The 23,939-nt window shown below is 41.5% G+C and overlaps 1 protein-coding gene across 1 annotated transcript in view; it reads right to left on the bottom strand.

Moving 5' to 3' along the window:
• LOC111866332 (glutamate receptor 1-like) overlaps nucleotides 1-23,939 on the bottom strand; it is a gene marked incomplete at its 3' end in the record, with an annotated part of 272,087 nt that overhangs the window by 164,708 nt on the left and 83,440 nt on the right. The window contains exon 2 of the mRNA XM_033752203.1: nucleotides 18,772-18,924. Within this exon, the coding sequence (XP_033608094.1) occupies nucleotides 18,772-18,924 (153 nt within the window). The remainder of the gene's footprint in view (nucleotides 1-18,771; nucleotides 18,925-23,939) is intronic.

The following is a 23,939-nucleotide window of genomic DNA, read 5'->3' as shown; positions in this document are numbered from 1 at the left end:
ACAAGAAACTAATCAGCTACAAACATGATGTGAGGGAAACGGCTGATTCTGTGGAAGACTGAAAGACTTTCAAAATAAAAAACTGTCTATATTTGTCGCCCATAGTTCCACTCAAACCAAGCCGACGTACAGAGAATATAGTTAAAATGTCCAGTTCCTTGTTAGTAATGATTATTGAAATCAATTATATAGATCATGCAATGCTTTTGGAAGCACTTTGTCTTCTTTCTGACCCCGTGACTGTAGGGTAAACAACATGCTTGAATACCAAATCAAATCTTCGAAATTAAAAGTGAATGAACTACATTAATTTATAAATTTTAATGATCAAACAAAAACAAGAGAAAGCAGAAGGCGATTGTTGAGTCAAGCAATATAAGAAAGCGCTGTCCAGTGGAACTGTTGTCTATCGATATATCCATTGCAAGGAAGTAAACTGCAAGGGGCAGTTGGTTGGAGAGGATTTTACTGGTGTATACTGATATAAAAATCAGCCATTTTTCTGTGTGGCCAACATAGAAAAGATGAAATACATAGAGAACCATAGCGTAAAATGCAAGAAGGTGGAGAATATATTAGTTAAATTAGTGCACAAGTTAAGGAGGGTCGGTCACATATAAATTAAACCGGTTTTACGGGTTCCGTACAAATGCAGATTATTGGGCAGGTGGCTGAGTGACAGAGGTGGCCAGTTCACGAGTTTCGCTGCTAGATTTATTCTGTGTCCGGTACACACTCGGTGTGATCCTCGGTATATTCAGTGGCTGTTCAATGTCATTTTTCACTTTCGTCGGGTATGTCTGAGGACCGTGAAATGCTCTGTATTTATTTACACTTGAAATCAGTTTACTGTGCTTCAACTGAGATTAATGGCGGCACAGACCGATGGCTGACTTCAATTAGGGGTACAAAACTTGTGATCATTGGGAATTGATCTAATTTGCGCAGTCGGAAATTGTAATTTGTAGACAAATGATGTAGTTCTGCAGCATGTCTCTTTTCATTTTATGATCACCAGTGATTAATTAAGCGGAAAATATATACCTTAACATGATACCAGATGAAGGGTTATAGTAATAAGATTATTCGGGTGACTGTCCCTTCTTGTTACCACGAATTGTAGTGACCATCACATCATTTCAGGTGTGATCTGATATAGTTTTGTGCTGTCCCTTCAGAGGTCTTCTTAATTTTCTCCTGCTTCTAGGTTTATATAGTAGACTTTGTTTTTATATTTTTTGTTTCCAATTTTTCTTTCGTGCTTTTTTTCAGTTGCTTGAGAACTTATTATTTTCATTGACGAATCTGTTTTAAATTTTGAGCAAACAGATATAAATAGAAGTATGTAAGTATCGTAGTTATAATGTGTTAGTAAATTAAACGAGGAAATCTGGAGAGGGCTATTGAGCCTGTTTTGCTTAAAGGGTTCTGATTCGTTCCATAACGATAACAGTAACTGTGGTTTCATATTTGTTCTGTATAGTAACCCATTTATGTGGGCCGCGCCATAGCTCAAGCGGTTAGTCGCTAGCTTCTCACCGCGGCGGCCTAGGTTCGATCACGGGTCTGGTCAAATTGGATTTGTGGTGGACAAAGTGGCGCTGGGGCAGATTTTCTCCGAGTACTTCGGTTTCCCCTGTCAATCTTCATTCCACCAACTGCTCCACAATAACCCTCACCTATCATCTGGGGCTGGTACAATAGGCCAGAAGTAGCCGCAGTGCAAGGGACTTATAGTCCATTCGCGGAGACGAGACAGTTAGCGTAAACAAAGCAAGTCCCGCGTCGCCACAGCTGACAGCAAGGAGTGGACAAAGCGCGCAGTTACTCAGTGTCTCACTGCATTCGGACGCACGTTAACCTGCATTCAGACTGAACAGTGAACTTTGGACGCCCCTGTAACTGTACACGCATCACGTGATCCCTGCATGATTTCATTCAAAGACCGAAGGAGATACCGCGTGTATTTGTTTAGGAGGACTCTCTCGTCTCCGCGAATGGACTGTAGTCCCACCCCAATAGCAATAAAAGAACACATTTATGTGCATAACTTCAATAGTACAAATTCTGATTGCGTTACACTGGTCAGAGTCTGGTTTCAGGGTTAGACGTGGGCTAACAGTTCTTCGCTGTAAAATTCTAGTGTGGTACGAAACCTTACACGAGAACTCGGACTTGGACGTGTTCTTCTGAATTAAGAATGGCAGAATGAACGGCACACTTAGCACGCATAGGACAGATGAGAAGTACGTACCAAATTCTAGTCGCAAAAATGAAGAGACCACTTGGAGAACCCAGACCTAGGTGAGAATATAATATTAAAATGGAGTTTGAAGAAATAAAAGGTGGCAATGCTTCGAGATAGGGTGCAGTGGAGAGCTCTTAGAACGTGGGATATATTTTCAGCTTTCATGCAATGCGTCATATTTATTGGGCAACTGAGTGAATTCAAATTACACAAACATAAATCCCATGGAGGTAATTCCTTGCAAATCTTGGCGCCTTTGGTACAAATAATTCCGTTCGAAAGTTTCAAATGGCCAATTAGAAGAATTTTGCAATTGTGCAAGCGAAGCGATTACGTACGTATAAAGAACTCGGATTTCTCGTAGTAAATAGGTGAATGACTGTGTAGATGCTCTTGTGTTACCGAGGATTGAGCTTTACGAAACTGTCTGACAATATGTTGTGCAAGGCAGTGAATGAAATGATTAATATTACTTTAATAAACTGTTTGAACAAGGAAGAAAGAACACCACTCTCGAATTGTAGCGTGTTCGTTACGTAAAGTTGAATAATGGTTACTGATGATTTCAGGATTAGTAATATGATTTGCATAATAATTAGTAATCTTAATAGTGGATAGTATAAAGATGGGTCATTATTCCTATGTCTGTCAAATGAATTGTTTCATCGCAGAAACACAGAAAAATAGTGACAGATTTTTCTCGAATAACATCCGCTAATTTACCCGTATTTGGATGAAGAACCCCAATTCCTTAAATGTTAATATATATATATATATATATTATCATATGATTGAGTAGCTATATACGGGGTTTGGATTCGTTAAACACTTACAGATCGTAACTACAAGCAATTATAGCGTCGCTAATTCACACACTCTACAGTTCACTACAGCACGTAATAAGTCTTCTCCGTCTTCTGTCTCTTCACGAGTCGTTGCCTGGCGACGGGTAGCAACAATGTCCTCTGTTTCCGTGCTCACTTTCTTACCGACTGGTGATTGTTTCACAACTGACTCATTGCTGCAACTCTCATGCCTATAAAATCTCCCCACGGACCACACAGAAAACACATTTCATCTGATACTGTTTCAAATTGTTGCCGTGCAAACAAGCTTGTTTTCAAAGACGTCACTCAGTAACGGCTGTTGTATTTTTGCTTATCTGGCTGTTGTTGCCTAGTAACGTTTCTACGTGTCATACTATATTATCTCTAGTGTGGCAGATAAGTTAAACATTGGGTTTCAATTAGTGTTGCGATACAGTTGTCGCGGATATTATGAAAACAAGTCTGACGCATTTATCGAGATCCTAAATTCAGAATCCCCTCATGGCGAAACTTGCCAATGCAATCTTACCACTATTGCTAGAAGATTAAGAAGCAGTAGCAGCAGCAGAGCAGCAGCAGCAGCAGCAGCAGCAGCAGTAGTAGTAGTAGTAGTAGTAGTAGTAGTAGTAGTAATAGTAGTAGTAATAGTAGTAGTAGTAGTAGTGGCGGCGCCGGAGGTGGTAGTAGCAGCAGTAAGAGCAGAAATAGTAATTTATATTTTTTAAGGGCAATACGTTCCGAACAGAAACCTTGTTGGATTTTGCACTGTCCGAACTTGATTTTCTCTGAGATTTTCTACTCTCCGCTTGTAAATTCTTTTGTCGTTTTCCTCTTGAATTCCTCCGCACTTATCTTTAATATTATGGTGCAATTCATATCTTTTAGAACTATTTTCTCTCTTCTCCTCTGCCTGCATCATTTTTCTTTACATGCGCTCGCCCCTTTCACAGCCTCTCTTCCACCCATCGTGCTGACAGCAGCAGACCGCGGGCCGAAGTCACCATTTGTCTGTCATGACGGGCCGGGGAGGGGGCTGTCCTGAGGACTCTTTGCGTATTCTTTATTGGTATAACGCCATTTATGTTGCGGGCAAAATCTTAAGTATCTCTCTGTGTACCTATTGTACCTATTTCTCTGTCTATCTTTATATGTATCTATCTACCCATCTATCTATCTGTCTACCTATCCATCCATCCGTCCGCCCGTCAATCGGTTCGTCTGTCTGTCTGTGTCTCTGTCCGTCCGTCTGTCTCTCTATTTATCTATCTATCCTTTACCTACCTACCTACCTACATATCTATCTTATATCATCCGCCCGTCTGTCTCTCTCTCTCTCTCTCTCCGTCCGTCCATCCATCTGTCTATCTATATATCCACCCTCCTGCCTATCCGTCTGCGTGTGAGTCTGAGTAAATGAAAAACAGATTACTGCCCGCGGTACCCAGGAACCACAGGAACAAAAAGTCTCATGTTCTTCGGATGCCCTCAGTCACAAATTTTGGGATTTGCCCAACGAAGATACTCGAGAAATTACTAGGCCCTACCCACACAGGGAGGATCCACGGATCAGCAGTCAGATTTGGAAACCGTAATGTGCTCCATCCGACTGGGTCTTGGCTGCAATCTGTAGCCCATACAGTTTGTAACACATCTCATTCTTAGTGAAATTATTGCCATCTGCCTACATTTACACACGTCTAAATATAATTCACAGCATTAGTCGGTCTGTCCTGCACACTCTGTATCTCTGTTAATGTAAATACGGAAAACGGATCTATTTACAAAATTGCAATTTGAATATTGTTAATTTGACTGTTACATGTATGAGTCCAAGTAATTTTTGTTTCATCTTTCCCTTAAATAAATCAATTTGACCGTGTCTATAATCGCTGCATTCTTATTATCTGGTTTTCACTATTTATTATTGTACAGCAACGTGCTTAACACAGCTATTACCGTAGTCCTCACCATCTCTGAAACTGTGATCCTTATATGAATAAACAACTGTTTCTCCATTTCATCACCAAAATCCTCTATGCATTTTTTATTTCCTTCATTCGTGCAATATGTCCTTCCATTGCGTTCTTCAGTCCCTTTTTTTTTTCTTGGCACTACAGCCCCCGTGGGCCTAGGTCCACCTCCATGAACTTCTCCGTTCACTTCGGTTTTTCTAGATCTTCCACATTCGGTAGGACTCCTTGGGCGGGTGATCAGCTCGTCGCAAGGTTTCTATCGGTACACAAACACAGAAAGACGCACACACACAAACTAAACATCTGTGCCTTGTGTTGGATTCGAACCCACAATCCCGGTTTCCAAGAGAGCGAAGACAGTACACGCCTTAGACCGCTCGACTACAGTGAACGGCCTTCAGTCTATCACCCTAATATTATTTTCTTAAGCGCTTATTCCATGAAGCTTCTCATTCTGTGTTTTTATTCTTCCCCCCCTTCTTCATCATTTGTTTTACGTTTAAATCTTCTGTGCACATTATTCCCAAACATCCTTTATCTATTTATTCGTTTAGGGCGATAAGCTCATTAGGAAACTTATTGCAAGAAGCAGCGGTGGGAGTTGATACTTCAATACCAAACAAAAATTAGTAATCATTATCTTATTATGATATTACATATAAGGCATAATATAATATAAAATCTTATAATTTTATGCTAGTCATTGAGTTCTGACATTGTGGTAACACTGGGGGAATCCGTTCTCCCAGGCCTATGTCTCAAAGGTTTACGAATTAGTTCTCTGTTATGAGGCAGCTGAAGACTGGGGATGGTAGCGAGCACAAGAGCACCCACTTAGTACATGCCGCCAATAATAAGTAAATTAGGAACAAAGTTACATTACACGACACTTACGCGAGAACATCTAACTGGGTCTGTCGGAGTGGCTTAAGCCTACAGTAAAAATCGTTCTTTGATATATCGACAACATTCATGGTAATCAGCTTCTGCTTCCCAGCAGATCTGTAACTGCTCTGCCAGTACATTCCATTATCCCATTATTATTACCGATTCATGATCCAAGTGCCTTCCTCTCCCCGCCTACGTCTGGTTTCTCTCTCCTCTGGCGCGCTGTTCAGAAGCCACCATAAAATAATTTGTAGCCTACAAGATATCACCTCTGCAGTTGAACAAGACATGTGACTGAAAATTGTTCTGATGACGGGAGAGCAACATAATGAAAGCACTGCAAGTATTTGACCTCACCGCTGTCTGTGAGCCGATGATTTAGAAAATAAGGGAGTCTCGATGTCTCACAATCCTACAGACCTCCACAGCCTGTTAACATGGATGGATTTGCTGCAAGTATTGGGTATAGCAATAATGCACTTGACATTAACGTACGCACTTAACTAAGATGCTATGCCGGCGGTAGTTTAATTATCGGTAGGGTCACCCAAAGGGTAGAGTCCAGACTAAGAGAGATACCCGGGCCGCGTCATAGCTCAAGCGGTTAGTGGTTGACTCCCCACCACGGCGGCCCGGGTTCGATCCCGGGTTTGGTCAAGTGGGATTTGTTGTGAACAAAGTGGCGCTGGGGTCGGTTTTCTCCGAGTACTTCGGTTTCCCCTGCCAATCTTCATTCCACCAAATTCTCCATCATCATAATTACCCGGGGCAGGCTACAATAGGCAAATCAGTGGCCCCCGTGTCAAGTAGACCCAGTTGCACTCCACCCCCCCTCCCCCACTAAGCGAATTTAAAAAGAAAGAAGAGAGATACCCTGGTCTTCCAGGTTGGGGGTTGGGCATGAGGCTAACAACCTCATCCTGTAAATAGAATTTTGTTCAGAAACCTAATAACCAGCCTTGGAATAGAGAGCAGTGGAGACTGGTTGTAGAGGAGCCCAAGGCTCATGTAGGGCTGTAGCGCCGAGTTGTCGGTAGGTAGTAGACTTAACTAGATAATGGTGCAATCCACAAATTGTAAACAGTGCTTTACAGAGTACAAGGCATTTAACGTGCTCGTAGCCCGCACGCTGGCACCAATCAGCAGTGTATTTTTTTTATTGCTAGTGGGGTGGGACTAAGTCCCTTGTACTGCGGCCACTTCTGGCCTATTGTACCAGCCCCAGATGATAGGAGAGGGTGAAAGTGGAGCAGTGGCCCAGAGCAGTGTAACTGCAGTACTTAACAGTCGCCGTTCCGAGTAAGCTTATGTTTCTTTAATTATTTATTGTTTCTTTTATGACGCTATCGTATCTCAGACTACATGACGTCGAATGGTAGGGTGATTAGTAAGCTAAAGATAATTTTGTACCTGTGCTTAATTAATTAAGCATTAGCCAAGAAGGTTTATGAGGGAGTGAATGTATAGATCCATATTTTTTGGACCTCGGCACTAGCTGGAAGTGAGTGGTCAGCTTTACGCTCCCGCCCCTTTAACCCCGGTGCCCATTGGATAGGAAGCTGAGTGGGCCCCAGAGCCGGTCTGTACGTTATGGAAAAGAGAAAATTCTGACCCTACCGGGTCTCGAACTCCGACCCCTCGGTCGTCCAGCCCGTAGGCAGTCGCTATACCCACTTCGCTATTCCGGTGAGTAATTGGCAAATATTTGGAAGAAAACCGTCTTCGTCTGGCTTTAGATAGCGTCTCGGAATCTTGCTTGGCCGACGCTCTAACTGTTCACCTGTCAAATGTAAGTCAGAATCGAATTAATTGATATTCGACAGATATACCACGTATACAGAAATCTACTACATATTGTGGCGTGTTTGCTAGGCAACGCGACAAGTAAATTCACGCTGGTCTCGGATTTGGCTAAGACGTTTATTGGACGGCTACTTTTGCACTTGCAAGTACAATTATTCACAACTTCACTATCACAGTTACTTGCACCGCTGTTCTTGGTGAAGTCTTCCCCAGTATCTCTGCAATCTCTTTGTAAACTGGTCTCAAGTTCAAGTTCAAGTCACATTGCGACTGACGGTCAGTCAGTCAGTAAGTCTTGGTGTCGAGCCCTATCTGGCACTGGTCTCAATTCCGTCTTGGTCTTCCTTTATACCCTACTGTCGGACGGACTCTAAGACACCTTGTTCAAGGGTTCCGTTTCACGTGTTCTCTCCGCCGGTAGCGCGTGTTCTGTTTCGTTGTAGCGGTAACTTCACTAGTTAGGTATTCTCTCGTTGTTACGAGTTTTTGTAGCCGTTGTCATGCAACTGCCTCCAACAATTCGTTGCTTAGGTTTGTTATTGTTTGGATTCCAAGGCGTTGCAGCGGGAATGCTGGTCGTTGCCTAGGAAATCAACTCTGATCTCCTCAACCATTCCGGCTTTCTGGCGGTACGCCACAATATATAATTAGCCTGTTCTTATTGGGATAATATGGAAAGGAAAATAAATTTTTAGTCTCTATTATTGAAAGTGTAGACCTAAATGTATAACTGTTGTTCATTGTTTTGTAATGTAGTATTCACTATGTTAAAAAAGTAATTGCAAACAGAAATTACGTAACTTAACTCTCTAAGGAGGGATTTCTTCTGAATATTATTTCAAAATCCCGATCCCACCTTACAGAAATCACTCTTCGTCACCATTGTAAAGATCGGTTGGTTAATTTGCTGTAAGGAATTACTCGCTGTTTATTTTGAGAATCATATAAATGTAAATAGATTCTGTTAACAAAATGCAATGTTCTTTAATGTACAAGAGGGCCTTAAAGGCAGTATATTTTAAGTGATATGCCAATAATTGTAAGATGGGAATTTTTCTAGAAATTTAAAGAAGTGAACTTCTCTCAAAGTAGGAATTATAAAGTGCCTTTGAGATTTTCGGGAAAAACGTTCGGCCCTTCGGACGGGAGAGAGAGACAACCATTACGTGAAATCAGGTTCTCGAGACTCGTACTGATAATATGCTAAACAAATAATGGCATGGCCCCAATAAATCATATAACTGTCACTGTGAAGCGACCTCGTGCATAATGTGTCGACCGACTTTTGTTGTCTTGCCTGGTTTTGTAGCGTGTAGATCCGTTATTAGGTAACGACCGCTGTTACTAGGCAGCAGAAAATTCTTAACAAGCAAAAATTGAACTAGAACAGCGAAGATCGGTGTTTTCTGAGCGGTCTGTGCCGAGATATTATAACCAGGACAGCCTGGAGGGACAGTTCAGCTGTGGGATATTCGTTGGACAGTAACGACGAACACTGAAGCTGAAGAATTTCAAGTGTTAAGATCCGTTACAGAGAAATGACTAGTGAAAGCAAACTGAGAAGGCTTAGCATATTCTGTAGAGATTTGTAAAGTATAGAGATCAGCTATAGCGCTATAATTACTTGCAGTTGCGATATGTAAGTGATCAAAAAATTGAGTGGCCAATATAAACCCCGTCTATAGTTACTCATACATGTGACAGTATATAATTTCACAAGTTTTGCGGCAACTAGCTTTATTTTTCTTTTGACCCCATAGTTCCATTCAAGGCATCTGAAGATTTTCGAGAAGAATTTTCAACCGTAACACAGATATCCGGTTTCAGTTCAGTACGCCCTCGGACCTTTTCATTCGGTTCTTTTGTTGTACAACAAAGTTCAGTATTTGCGATAGCGCGAATGGTCTCCATATGCGGAATTGTAATGTCCTGATCTGTACGCCAGAATAGTCTCCTTGCATTGTTTACAGAACCGTTTTTTACATAGTTACAGATATATACATGAACACTAGTTCTTCGAATAAGCGTCTCGCAGGTGACGCCTCAGTCCCCCTTTCTTTCTTTCTTTCTTTCTTTCCCTTTGTCTATCCCTCCTCCTTACTTCAAGGTTTCTCCTATATTTTTCTCCTATTTCTATATGAACAAAACTGCACAAGTTAGGAGCCGTTAATACACCCCCAACTCTATAGCCACTATGGTATGTCATGTTGATTTTCAGATAGTCATTTACACTTGGCAAGGGGGAAATTTGTTTCATGATTGAACATGGCAGTGCAAATTTAAGCAGCACATGCGATGCATCCTGAGGGAGGTGTCTGCTTGTATTTCCACGTATTCTCTATGTGAGGCAACAAATAGAATGGATATGTGGGCTGAAATCTATTTGTGAACTGTCTACCCCCAGGCCAAGAGCGCCCGTGTGCATTGGATGTGAGGTTGAGTGGACCCCAGAGCCGATCAGGCCCGTGTGCCATGGTTGTAAATATTTTTATACTAAGAAATATTCAAAAATATATTTTATAGTAGTTAAGAAAATGTGAAGAAATACTAAGTAAAATATTTATTCAAGAAAAGTTTGTTCAGTACATAAGATAAATAAAATTAACAATTTCCAAAGTTCTGTGTAATATATTTGAATATTTTCAAATGAGGAAAATTAAGATAATTAAAACTTAAAAAGCAGTAATATCAAAACACTTCATATAACTTCTTTAACCTAATACTATCAAATGTACTGAAAATGTCTGTTGTCTCTTAAATTATTTCTTTAGCGATTAAAATCCATTTACATTTACATTTGAGGAAGTTAAAAAATATCAAAGTAAAGTAGAGCTCTCCCTGTAACAGGCCGTGAAGGCCCACAGGCTTGTGAGAAACTGGGGGTGCCGCATTATCTAGACAGTCGGCTCACATATTGCGTTAAGGGTCAGCCTTACGCGCCGGCCGCCCTTTACCCCCCAGGAAGATTCCTGGTACTCATTTCTGTTGCTGAGTCGACCCCAGAGTCATAGTGCTCTCGGATGGATTAGGTCAATTGAAAGAATCCACCTCATCGGAACTCGAACCCGCGACCTTCCGGCTTGAAGCATAGTGCCTCAGCGAACTATACTACCGTGTGCCCAATTTGAAGACGTTAGTAAAAATTTATACAAGGAATTCGTTCCGCGAATCGTCAAGGAGTTGCTCACTTCCCATAGTGTCCGTACAATTAATTACCTCCTCCAGTGGACATGACATGAACAAGTCACCTTAAGTGACGTCGAGAGTGGAAATTTGTTTCCTACATTAAACGAGACACTATTGAATCTGTAATCTTGAACCGCATTAGGTAGATCACATTAATGTTTTCACCTCTAAATGCCTGTCATTCTGTGTCGGGCAGTTTTTCATGGCGTTACTGAAGTGGACGTCACGATATGCGATAGGAGGATTAGCGAGCCTTTCAACTGTGACTGCGTTCATACTCTCGTGATTTTCCGTTTGATTGATTAGTGGTTAAATAGCAAAGATTTACGGTTTACGAGAGTTGTTAGGGATTCAAGATATTTGCGGTGATCCGTGGATTGTGAAGAGAATTTCCGAATAGACAGCAGAAAACCTCAAATGCCTCATGGATTATTTTGTCTGGAAACTAAGTTCCTCCTTTGTCATTATCAGAGCAAGGCACATACCCAATCCGTCGAAATGTACGAGTAGGTCCAACAGGGCATTTCTTATTTGGAAGACACAAATTACAGGATGTCTGGAACAAATGAAGTGACTAACTACTTGTTCGATATCTCGAACTTAACTCCCAGAGCAGGATCGGATTTGTCTCTTCGCAACGAGTCCAGATCGGCTCTGAAGCCCAACGGACACCAGGAGTTTTCTCCTCGGGGGTGGATGGATTGAACCACGAAACTCCCCAATTACTTCCATCTGTGCCAAGACTTAGTGTGCGTGGAGTCTCTACCTCACGCCCCAGTAATCCTTCATGCATGAAGGAACATTCCTATTAACCGAGCGCAAGAAAGGAGTTCTGCGCACTTGTAAGCGACGTCCGGTGACAGGCTCTAAACCTCAGTTAACCAGAGAAATCTTACTTCACGTAGAAGTAGACCCCATTATTTCTTCTTACCTTCAATTAAGAGTAATTTCACATTTGGGGGATTGTTCTCATTTCAGTCTTGAAGGAAGGTGCATATTATCGTACCAGATTTTTCAGATGCTTGGGGGAGGGACAATTTATTGTACTTCAAAGACAGTACAATCTGAGCCCTAGCTGTAGGTCCCTGCATTTGTTAAGTTTCTCTTCTCTGAATTTGTTAGAGAGACAGTTACAAAAATAATATCATGCATTCAGTTAAATCTGATTAGCTTTATTGGTATGATACTGTGCAGGTGTCATTATGCTATGGTGCGACATGTTCCATGTTCTTATTTATTTTTTTAACTACGGTTTCAGTAAAAAGAAAAAAGTTAAAATTATCCGTGTAACAGGCCGTGAAGGCCTATAGGGTTGTGAGAGGTCGAGGCTCCTATGTTTTCTACACAATCGACTCGCATATGGCGGTGAGGTTGTGAGCCTTACGCGCCAGCCGCCGTTTACCCCCCTTGAAGATTCCTGGTACTCATTTCTGTTAGAGGCTGAGCTGACCCATGGACCATAGTGCGGCTGGAAGGATGGGTCGATTTAAAAATCAACTTACCTCATAAGGAATCGAACCCTCTACCTTTCGGTTTGTAGCACAGTACCTCAACCAACTACGCTACGGCGTGCCCTACGGTTTCAGTAGTTTTCAATATATTCCGTCGAATCCTAGGATCATCGATAAATGAGTTTGGAAAAATATGCAAGGATGCGGTTGTGTAACTTGATTTTAGGTAGGCATTGCCGGAATTTTCCTGGAGGCCCTGAGGATAACAACAAAAGCCTCAGTCAGGAGAGCCGGTCTTCAGACTGAGGATTGAATCCGCGTTCTCCACAGTTACGAGACAGGAATGTAAATAGTTCGACCGCGGCCCTCGGTAATAGTATATGCGGCCTGATGTAGAGAACGGCATACAGTAGGATGTGATAGTATCATATAATATACATGTGGACATTTGCATAATAATGATGACTGAGAAATGGCTTGTGAGATCTCTAAAGATGTTACGGTTGCAATTTATGAGCAATAAAACTGCGTGTGTGGTTACTGCTGTCTTTCAGAATTCGCACAATTTAAAAGCCTCCAGCTGATATGCAGCTACTTCAACTGTCGCCACATGCCCATATGAGAAATGATGGTGTGTTGATTATTATCACATTTCGATTAGCTTAAGGTATAGTGTGTTCAAAAAGAGACGCAATCTATATAAAAAGATGATACTGGGAAAATTGTCGATAATGATAACCATTACGCGGATCGCATCTGTTAGCAGAAGGATTACAGCCGTCGCGATGTCCAGACATGATACACACATTATAATGCGTGTTTCGTAACGTGATTTATTGTGTACGCTTATAAGAAGAATAAGAATTACCTTAATGTCCTTTTCTTACATTATGGCTTTCAATTTTGAACACTCTGTATATTTATAACCGAAGTATGAGTGATAAACCGGGAGCCTGGTTGGCACTTGCCATCAGCTGTCTGAATTGCATTTATAGTGCGTGGATGTTTTGTGGAAAATTAATTTATCACACTTCTGTTTCTCTACGCTAGGAAATTTTGAAAACCGGACAAAGTTTAAGACGTTGGGCAGCGCTATAGCTCAAGCGGTTAGTCGCTGGCTTCCCATCGCGGTGGCCCGGGTTCCATCCCGAGTCTGGTCAAGTGGGATTTTTGGTGGACAAAGTGGCGCTGGGGTAAGTTCTTTCCGAGTACTTCGGTTTCCCCTGCCATTCTTCATTCCACCAATTGCTCCACAATCACCCTCACCTATCATCTGGGGCTGGTACAATAGGCCAGAAGTGGCCGCAGTACAAGGGACTTAGTCCCACCCCACTAGCAATAAAAGAAAAGCTTAAGACGTTTACTGAGTCAGGTATAAAATTGTCTTGAGACATAGATGCGACGTTTAATGACATTATACGAACCGCTGAAACAATCACATCAAGCAGAATTCTTCTTGAGAAGGAACATTCGCTTAGCTGTTCATAAATTTCACTCGCCTTTTATAGAGACAAGAATTTTCATTCAAAATCGAACATTTCTGAAGCCCGTCGTGAACCAGATGGATCGACGTTGCGTGCTCCTATTCTATTTAAAATCTCCTTTTATATTATCTTCCCATCTACGCCTACTCTTTCAAGAAGTCTAGTCCCTTCAGGATATCCAGCTGGGCTGTTGTGTATTTTGGATTGGCTGGTGAGGATAATACTGGAGGGCGAATCAGAACGAGTAGGGGAGGAAGTGACCGTATTTTATGGTTGTATCTTACATCTTCTTGAAGACTACGAAGTCCATGCATCAGAGAGAAGATTCGAATCCCATTAAAAAAATCTACTGCAAATAACGTCACTAGCCAACGACATACAATTGCAGGAATATAGAGTGAACATCAGAGTGGACTTGAAGTTCTCACGTTCGTGACTATGAAGAGTACGATCTTCTGGGTTATAACGTGTTGTGATTCTATGCAAGTCCACTGATGTTTGGAGGAACATACCGCCTCTATCTACAGGACACAAGAGTAAACCCAGAAAAAGAACCAACAATAAGCCGGCGACAATAAAAGATTGATGTCACACAGAACGTAAGAGGACTTTAATATACTACAGAGCGTTAAAACCCATAAATCCCACTCTTCGCTTCTCATGGTTCTCTCTGTTAGATACGCAGTAATTAACAGAAAACAGAAAAAGGTTTCTCTTACTCTGGAGGCAAAAATAATACTACTTGTAATTAATCGCTTTTTCCTGGAGTGGTTCATAAAATTTGTAGGTATTTTTTCCCTTGAGCACTGCTCAGGCCCTGGGTGGCCTCCATGCACGAAACTGACGCTCTATTGCATCGGCATGGCGTGTCCCGTAGTCTTCTCTTTCTTGTAACAGCTGCATATACATATCAGACTACGAGCGTCTCCTCTCTCACAATGCCCTTTCGGTACTTTTTCACGGAACGATGAAAGAAAGTGGCTGGAGAATTGATTCAACGGTCTTCTCTTATAACATTTCTCGGGAGAGTAACTGAAGAAGGCACTCAAAGACAAAGCGATCGGTCTATAAGCCGCTGATCGTCATATGCATTTAGTATCCTATATTTACACCATTATCAGCAATGAGGTTATCCCTTATCAATAGTTAGGTTACCAACTCACAGAGCAAAGATCTGTATCACGTGACAGATTCTTCAGAGGTTTCTATTAGGTTTTTGTCTCGAGTGTTCAGGTTTTACTCCACAGATAAGGCTAGCGTTACGCACTATATGTTTCAGAATTTCTCTTTTTAATTCTATGTATTTGTGTTCATGGTCTGTTGGCTAGGTTTGTAACATAAATTTTTATCTCTCTTTCCATCCTATTTACATGAATGTTCGTGATTTATCACAACTTTTATTTTATATTTTCCTGTTATCTCCCACATAGCTTGATCTCAGGATTTAAGCAGTTGTAGTGAATCTAACATGGGTTGTCCAGTGATTGAGGTTAGCTCTTTCTTAGGAACCCAACAGAGTAGGTGTTCTCCCCTCACTTGAGGCCGGAAACAGATCCAGTTTCCGAAATGTTGTGCTTTCTAATTTTTAGAATATCGAAAGACGGAAAAATCCGAGAACCCAGTAATAAACTCCGTGGTTTCCGTGGTCAGCGAACTATACCGACGGAGCGACCGCCGCTTGTCGGCGAAGTTAAAGCCAACTTTAGCGGATAGAAGGTGTCACGTGGTCAGCGCAGCGGATCCCCACGGCCGTTAATCTCGGTTTTTTCTAGACCGGAGCCTTGAAATAGCTCCTCAATTATTCTCATGCGAGGCTGAGTGGACCCCGTTCCAGACCCACTACTTCTCAGAAAATCTGGTAGCCGGGAATCGAACCCGGGACCTCTGGATCTGTATCCAGGAACTCTGACCATTAGACCACAGAGAAGGTCCGAGAACCCAGTAATTCTGACCAAAATTTTCCATAAGATAAAATTCTTCACAGGTGGGTGCTACAATTCTCACGAGAATCTTGCTCTCTGTCGTTGAACTCAATTTTTGTAGGTTCTGGTTTAAGAAGAGTAAAACTGTCCACCTTATCATGGCCGAGCTCCTTATTATAAAGTCTTGCATTCTAATTTAATTTCTATGCTGTATTATGGAACAGAAAATATCTTCTTCGCTCTGCTTTCTCATTTGAAAATTTACGTCTTCTGAGTATGTGCTAAGTGCTGTTCTTTAAGCAACATGTTTGGAAACGCCTATTCATCTCGCTTCGCGAATTAAAGCAGTTTAAGGAAATATTGCACTAATTATGCAAACCATCCAATAAATATAGCAGCAACTTTCATCAAGTAATAAGAGCTCTGTCTTCTGGTATGTGACGCCCGTACATTTTGTTATAAATGTACCGATTTTCGGAGGAACGTACTGCCTCCATCTTCAGGGTTAGAAAGTAAGAAACCATCAACCAGGAAAAGAGCAAGAAGCCTTCAACCGCGAGGATGAAGACAGTAAATTCCTCCGAAACGCCGGTAATATTCTACCGAACTACACGGCGTCACATCCCAGAAGACAATACTCTTCATTAAACCCTCTGAGAACATCAATTCCAAAATTTCATGAAATGATGCTTGCTAATGTAGTGTGCCAGTGGATATTAAATCATTACATTTTCGGAATAATTAGGCAATGCTAATGTCTGTCTAAATTCTCTGTTTGCAGGCTTCAGCGATCTGTATTCTGCGAATCGCTTCAGAAATGTCCATCGCATAACAGACAAACATCTAGAAACCTTCGCTCGCCATATTCCCTGAACGGTAAGTCAGGCAAAGCAACTATTATTTAGATTTAAAATATTACGGAAATTTAATAGAGAAATGTCCACAATAGAGGAGTATTAATTTAATATTAGGATCTGTAGAATGGTGGCTGTAAACAGTGCGTGTATTCTGGGGATATCAGTTTAGGATTGTCGCAGTGCCACGACATTGGAGACCTTGAGGCGCAACGGTTTGAGTTTGGTTTACACCTACACACCCACCCATGAAAATTGTGGGGTCTTACGGGTAGCATATATCTAGCCAATCCAATGTTTATTTTGGATTCCATACATTTACCTACACTAATGTATGAATACATGCGTATAAATCACACTCTTCTTCTTCTTGTTCTTCAATTTATGGTATAGACAATTAAACCTGCTCCGACTTCATATACACCTTCCACCTTATCCAAGGTCTTCTTCGGTCTCCGGATTTTTTCTATATACGGAAGAATATGTTTCAGTCTCTCGTAGTCAGTCATTGTGTTGAGGTCGTTTTTCCAACTTTAAGTGCACTCTGCTGACGAAATTTTGAGTTTTTACATAATATTTCATCTAGTCTATCTATCTATCTGTTAATCTATGTATCCATCCGTCCATTTATCTATTTTTCTTGTCTATAGTTATATATTAAAAATGGCTGTCCATAGCAGATGCAGTAAAAATTAGCATTACTCCACTATCAGCGTGAGATCTGTTTTGCTAACACTACGCTATATGCCTATCTAAATTATCTTTATTCTCTTTGTTGAATCTTTGAACTCAGATATTGACCACTGATACATAGGAGGCTTCTTTGCCGATATCCGATGCCAGCCTCTGTTAAGTGACAGACACCGGCAGTTAATTCTCATAATCATGTACACGTATATGCTGGAGTCAATTTCTGTTGTGTAGAGATGCCCAATTCCATTCTATATAAAAGTGTGACGCTACCTGAAAACGCCACATCCATTTGCTATTATGGAGGAGGGAACCATAGACCGTTATAAATCACAGGTCTACATCCAGTGCAAGTGCATTCTATTAGCAAATTAGTCACAAAATACATACACAGCACTATATTTTAATGCCAATAGCTGCAATATTATTTCACCATAGTAAAGTCTAATTACGATATAGTGTTTTAATACAAATGCTAAACCTTTCGAAGTAAAAGAATTTTATATGTATACTTAGAGAAAATATACAGAAATCGTGGCGAACATGATGTCGATAGTGTAGTTTTATACATCATTACATATAGGAGAACGGGTAAATATCATGTAATTAAAATGATGAGTTCTGGTTATCTAGGACACAATCGAGTTATAAAGTTACAGTGGAGAGTAAGCGGCCTCCGTAGTCTAGAGGTAACGTTCCCACCTCATGACTCGTAGTGCGCGGGTTCAAATACCCGGCGGAGGTCGTCGAATTTTTAAGGGCGGAAAAATTCAGGGAACAAGTCCTCCGGGAGGGACTTTAAGCCGTGGATCCCGTGTCGTAGCTTTACGGCACGTAAAAGAACCTCATATCTCCAAAGGAGGTCACTGAGCCAAATTAACGGACGTTTCCCGCCCAACAGCAGTCTCTAATACCTCTGGTAGATGGGGGAAGCATTATAGATACCTCTCAGCTAGTAGAGCCGGTCTCGCTGGCTGGGTGGGACTGATGGTAAGCACCAGTACCGGTAGGATATAGAGACTGGTAGAAATCATAGAGGGAAGCACAATGGACCAATACAGGTCTAAGTGCATGGGGAAACCCACCCTCTCCAATAGCTAACTAACTAACTACTACAGTGGAGAGTATGAAACGTCGAAAACGAAATTATAAGAATATTCTGATGTCAGAATATGCACTTCTTTTGAATTTGTACAGGTATGAATTTGAACTTTTGAGTGAAATGTAAGGTATTGATCATATCCTCTTCCTGTGCGTAAATAGGTTCACATCAAGGGGAATTGAAAATCGACGCCAAATCTTCAGTATGCACAAAATGTGTCTGCAGATTGGGGGATAGTGTATTGCGTGCACCTCTTCCTTCTTTACTTTCTTATCAATAAGTATGAGGATTGAGTTTCCTGGTGGAGTACCACACAGAACAATAAAACATGCAGATCACTTACTGAGATGTGACAGCTTGTAGGCATCAGCAGTGTTGATAACGTCCACATACGAGTGCAGCTCGAACCGACGTGCTGTGACGTTCTGGTTGTGATTTAGCATGGCAAACTTGAAGGCTGACTGGACCTCATCTGTCCCTTGTTCGAATATGGCGCCTGTTAACAAATTAGAGAAGTTTGAATTGCTTGTTGTGAAGAATAATCTCAGATCACAAAAGTGTATTTGTATGAAATTCATCACAACATCCAGACTAGTCCTGCGCCGACCCAACCTCCGATCGTACTGTTACCAGGAATTCTTCCTGCTGGGTTAATGGAGGCTCAGTGTTGGGGATAACCACTCATCTCCACCCCCTGCTGAGATTAAGAATGCTTCGACCTATTTCTCCACTCCTCCGTGAGGTTTAATAACGTGGTGTTTTAGTAAACATCGGAAAATTCACCTTTCGCCTTAGACTAAGTCACAATAAGAAGGTATTTGTAACTTAATAAGCCTGTCGGAAATGTGGCAAAGGCCAATATTTTGGAAAGACATACAACCAGTAGCAAACACTGGGCGGTGAAATTCTCATAAAACATTGTGGTCAAAAATTTCATAGGAAAGTACTTCTTCGGAGACCTGCCATTGAAGAAAGAATAATATTAAAATGAATCTTAAATAAGTAGGGTGTGAATGTGTGGACTGGAGTCAACCGGTTCAGAGAAGGCGCATAAATACGGCAATGAGCATTTGGTTTGCATGAAAGTTAGATGTCTTCTGGCAGTGTGAGGACTGTCAGCTGCTAAGATGGACCCTAATCCATGAAGTTCTTTATAGATGCACTGCTTCAGCATGTTAAGAGTCAGTTCGACTTCCATTCTCATGTTCAGATACAAAGAATACGTCAATGATGTAGTGAAACCTGTGCAGGAGCAGCAGTCGATCTACCTCCGCTGTTCTCTGTATCTTAGCCTAAAGATAGCAAAAGTCATCAGGCCCCCTCCCCAGCAGCGCACAGCACTGCTTCCCGCCTCTGATCCTGGGGCGTGAAAACTTTTTAATTACGAAGCGCCCGATACAATGAGGATTTTGTGAAGGGGCATGGGGTGGCTGTTGTAATTATCTGAGGTTTGCTGTGTTACCCGACTGTGAGACTTGTCTTGTAATTGAAAGGTTCAGATCTTCAATCTACAGCTTTCACGGTGCGTGAATCTTTTGAAAGATCGTAGCTCTGAGTTCACGGGTCGCATACTTCAGCCTTCGCCATGTTGGCAACGATCTTCAACAAATGATCTAAAGGCCATGTCTATCCGAATGTATACCAACAGTAACGAACTAATACAATTTACAGTAACTCTGTAAATTTATTATTGTCGGGGTCGTCATCATTATCATCATCATCATCATCATCACCATCATTATCATCATCATCATCATCAAGTCTGGAGTAGGTAACGGTTTCTAGGCCAATGACACTGACATCTCGTCTTAACTGAATTGATTTCCTAGACTTCGGGAAGAAGGCATTTCTTAATTATCTCAGAAAATGCCGGTATTATGGGGGTTTATTAAGTTGCTTGTTAATTTCCATGAGTTTTGAAGTCTGTTTCACTATTCTGTTATAGTGGCCAGTCCAGTTCTTCCTGCACTACAAATTATTCATTAAAGTTAATCTGGAGTAGGTAAAGGTAAGATTGCCGGTCACGGTAGCCGAGCGGTCTAAGGCATGTGCTGTCTTCTCTCGTTTGGAAACCGGGATCGTGGGTTCGAATCCATTCAGGGCATGGATTTTTAGTTTGTGTGTGTGCGTTTTTCTGTGTTTGTCTACAGGTAGAGGCCTTGCGACGAGCTGATCACCCGCTCAAGGAGTCCTACCGAATGTGTAAGATCTAGAAAAACCGAAGTGAACGGAGAAGTCCATGGCGGTAGACCTAGGGCCATTGGGGCTGTAGTGCCAAAGAAAAAAAAAGTAAGATTGTCCCTTTGGCTAACTAAGCATTTGTGCTGTGAAGGAGTGTGAAGGTGTAGCTCCACTAATTCTCAAATTGAGCCCTGGAATGAATAAAGTGGTCGGCTTTACACTTCGGCTGCTGTAGCCCTGAAAAATGACGCATGACACTCAGGGGTCTGTGTGGGTTACAGAACCAGTGAAACTCAACTATCCTGGCGAACAGTAATTTCCCAGTCTCTACCTGAAAGTGAAACCAGGTCATCCAAAAACACCCACTCGCTGTATTGATATGAGCTGTACCGGCTCGCGCTCTTATTAATCGAATATTATTATACTGTAGTTCCTTATATAATACTTCTATGGATTTAATCCAATCTGAACTATTTCTTTAGCTGTATATAAAATGTAATGGCGATTCAAAATTAATTATAATAACCTTTATTTTAGTGTTCAGTCTAAATATTCTGTACACTGTAGCAATATATGTAAATATTCTGTAACTTCCTTTTCATTTTCCCGAACTACTGCATCGTTTGGCATTTCTTAGAGATTTTTGTTTCAGCACTTTTATTCTGCTTTGCTCCTGGTTGTTAATACCTGAGTTTTACTTCCAAAAATAAGGGTAACTGTTACAAGGTCATTATAAAATTTTATCTGCATTTCCTGTGCTCCCTCAGAATTAAAAAATATTCTAGTAAAGCTAAATGTATCGACATAAACTTGTTCATGTTCCTAAGCACCGTTCCATGAGGACGTATCAAGAAGTATAGGTAAAGCTTTACCCATCTTTGATCTCGATACTAGACAGAGGTAAACTTGAAACTCCAGGCACTGTACAGCGGGGGGAAGAAAAATCATAACGAGGAGCTTCATCATTTTTCTTTCCATCAAATACGATTATGATTAGGACGATCGCTACAAGAGTGAAATGGACGAGGAATGTAGCATACATTGATACATATGAAGAATGCATACAAAAGTTTGGTTGAAAATCTAAAGAAAAGAGCCACTTGGAAGCCTAAACGTACAGAGGAGAATAATATTAACATAACTCTTAACGAACCTGGGTAGGACTGTAGAGACTGGATTCATCTGGCTCAAGAAACCAATGACAGGTTCTCCTGAACACGGCAATAAACATTCGAGTTTCATGAAATAGGGGTGGTGGGGGCACTTCTCGAATATTGGTAGCTGAGCGACTATTACCCTCTCAAGAATGGCCATTCTAAGAAATTTATTTCGCAGTTATATCTTTCGCCAAATTCACGACCCATATGATTGTAATATACTGACTCTTGGACCCACCCAGCCTCCTACTGAATGGGTACAGGGCGCTGTTTCCCTCGGGTGAAGAGGCCCTGGGAGGAGGGGGTTATCACTCATCACCTAGTGCCGAGGTCAAAAATAGTTTAACTATACCTTCAGTCCTCTTTGTGTCTTCTTGCCTGGTGTTTAATTGCTCAAACACAGGAACAAATTTACGTTTATGACTACAATATGAAGCTGCTTCAAGAATCTTGTTCAGTCAGCCATTGTACTGTTTGGGGTACTTTCCCCGAATCAAATAATATAACGTAGAACAACTGAGGCTGTTACCGCAAAGCGAGTGAGCGCCACAATTACGCAACGTGCAAAATGAGGAGCGCTCGGTGACAAGTGTCCGCTGTTTGCCACACGCCTCTAAGAGGTAGGTAAGTCTGATACATTGTGCTACGTGATGCCAGTCGACCGGCAGCTGCTGGGTACTTGCATCCCCTGAATCAATACCAACCATCCCAGGCAAGTACAACCTCCGTCAGGGCCCGCACGTCGCGTGTGGACCGTCAGTTGCTTCTCGCATATGAACTGTACTGCAAATCTGTTAATGTCGCTGTGAAGGGAATTCCAAACACGCGGATTCTCTCTAATTATTCTGAATAGGACGACACCTTCATACGCATCGTATTGACTTTAAACATGTTATATAGGCGGACCATTTCTATATTTCGTAAAGAAAATCCTGTAGTTTGGAAAACCATATAGTTTACAGACGAAACTCATCTTTATCTGAAAGGTTATTTTTAGCCTGCTTTCCTAAAATAGTGTTAACCAATGTCCATGCTGTCCGTATGTCTGTGTGTGTCTGTCTGTGAATCCCCCTTATTAACTTTTGAATGCCTGAACCAATTTTTATGAAACTTGGTACGTATATCATTGTACTTGAGCCTATCTCAACAGCATACTTCATAAATCCCTCCCATCAGTCTGTATGTGTATCTCTCCTACTTCTGCTAGGCAATGGCTCAGTAAACACGTTCCCGCGGCAAAAAATACACACAACAGTAATACAATTGTTGGATGCGTGTGTCTGTGGCTCTCTCTGTTTTTCCCATTTCGTTATTGGCTAACAACTCGGTAAAGACGATCCCATGCCATTAGAGATTTTTTGGAGGTGTCGTTATTTGTTCGCTCGAGTGCTTCTTTCGGAGAAATGCAACAGCAAGTTCCCCCATTTGTTCCCGGTGCAGTTACCCAGACAATTGCTTGTGCCTGTTTCGTGATGTCCTTATCTAATACTTCACATTAAAGTATCTGAAAGGTTAGAATTGCATGAATTTAGACGTGTACAAATTGTGGCATGTCCGCTGAAAGCCAGTATAGTTTAATCAGCAGAGACGGCCGTTGAGAGGCAACAGCTCTTTAAACACATGCAGACAGACCAGTCCGAGTCTGAGACTGTTGTAAGCCAGTCGCCCCTGGCGGAGGCATGTGAAACCCAATTGTTGTAAGCCGTTGGGTAGGAACACCGACTTAGTTGCGAGATAGTCGCCAGCCAGCGAGAAACGGAGCTGTCAATCCCGGAAGCTGAGGGATCTGCGGAGTTAGGAGTGTTATATTCGGACTAATACGGTATATTTCAAACTTCACTGCTGCTTTATCCTGCCTGTATTTTGATATTAAACAGAAAGGACTGCACAATTAACTGTAGGTAGCAAGTACGTGTTGAGAAATTAATGGTCACTCGGTTAAGCAAGAAAGTCTCTGCCTTTTATATATCCCGAATGGGCATTAATTTTCTTCACAAAAGCATGCAACTTATCGCTATTATGACCCCGATTAATCAAGTTCATATCCTTGCAACACGTTCACTTAAGTTTTATTTAATATTATCCTCCAATCTATGCCTACATCTTCCAGTTTATCAGTTCATGTAGGGATTCGGCCAATGTTACGTACACATTTCCCATCTCCCCACTTTCC

The sequence above is a fragment of the Cryptotermes secundus genome, unplaced genomic scaffold (genome assembly GCF_002891405.2).
Source record: "Cryptotermes secundus unplaced genomic scaffold, Csec_1.0 scaffold40, whole genome shotgun sequence".
In the NCBI taxonomy this organism is placed as follows: Eukaryota; Metazoa; Arthropoda; class Insecta; order Blattodea; family Kalotermitidae; genus Cryptotermes; species Cryptotermes secundus.
Note: the sequence above shows the minus strand (reverse complement) of the source record. Positions and strands in the feature narration are given on the sequence as shown.